The 304-nt window shown below is 64.5% G+C and overlaps 1 protein-coding gene across 1 annotated transcript in view; it reads right to left on the bottom strand.

The window, feature by feature from the left end:
- PLP1 (proteolipid protein 1) overlaps positions 1-208 on the bottom strand; it is a 5783-nt gene extending 5575 nt beyond the window's left edge. Inside the window, exon 1 of the mRNA XM_010087478.1 lies at positions 73-208. Coding sequence (XP_010085780.1) covers positions 73-76 — 4 coding nt within the window. The 5' untranslated portion in view covers positions 77-208. The remainder of the gene's footprint in view (positions 1-72) is intronic.
- Positions 209-304: the final 96 nt, after the last annotated feature.

Below are 304 nucleotides of genomic sequence, written 5' to 3' on the forward strand. Positions count from 1 at the left end.
GCTCAGGGACAGGGTCACCAGAGCCACCAGTGATAGCTCTCTGGGTGTCCGCCACCCTCACCCCTTACTCACCCATGGCGCTGGACTTGGTCAACTCCCCCGACCGCCTGCTTGGCTGCTTTGGTGCTGTCTGCAGGAGCCCTCGCCTGCCTGGCGGTCCCTCGCCCTGTATTTCCCCCTCTGGGTGCCTGTCACACTCTCCAGCAAAGAAAAGGGCTCTCTGAGTGACAGCCACCCCCCTTAAAGAGACAGGACCCCGCCTCCCACCTCCCCCCAGCAGCACCCCTTGGCTGCCAGCTCCTGC

The sequence above is a fragment of the Pterocles gutturalis genome, unplaced genomic scaffold (genome assembly GCF_000699245.1).
Source record: "Pterocles gutturalis isolate BGI_N339 unplaced genomic scaffold, ASM69924v1 scaffold13716, whole genome shotgun sequence".
In the NCBI taxonomy this organism is placed as follows: Eukaryota; Metazoa; Chordata; class Aves; order Pterocliformes; family Pteroclidae; genus Pterocles; species Pterocles gutturalis.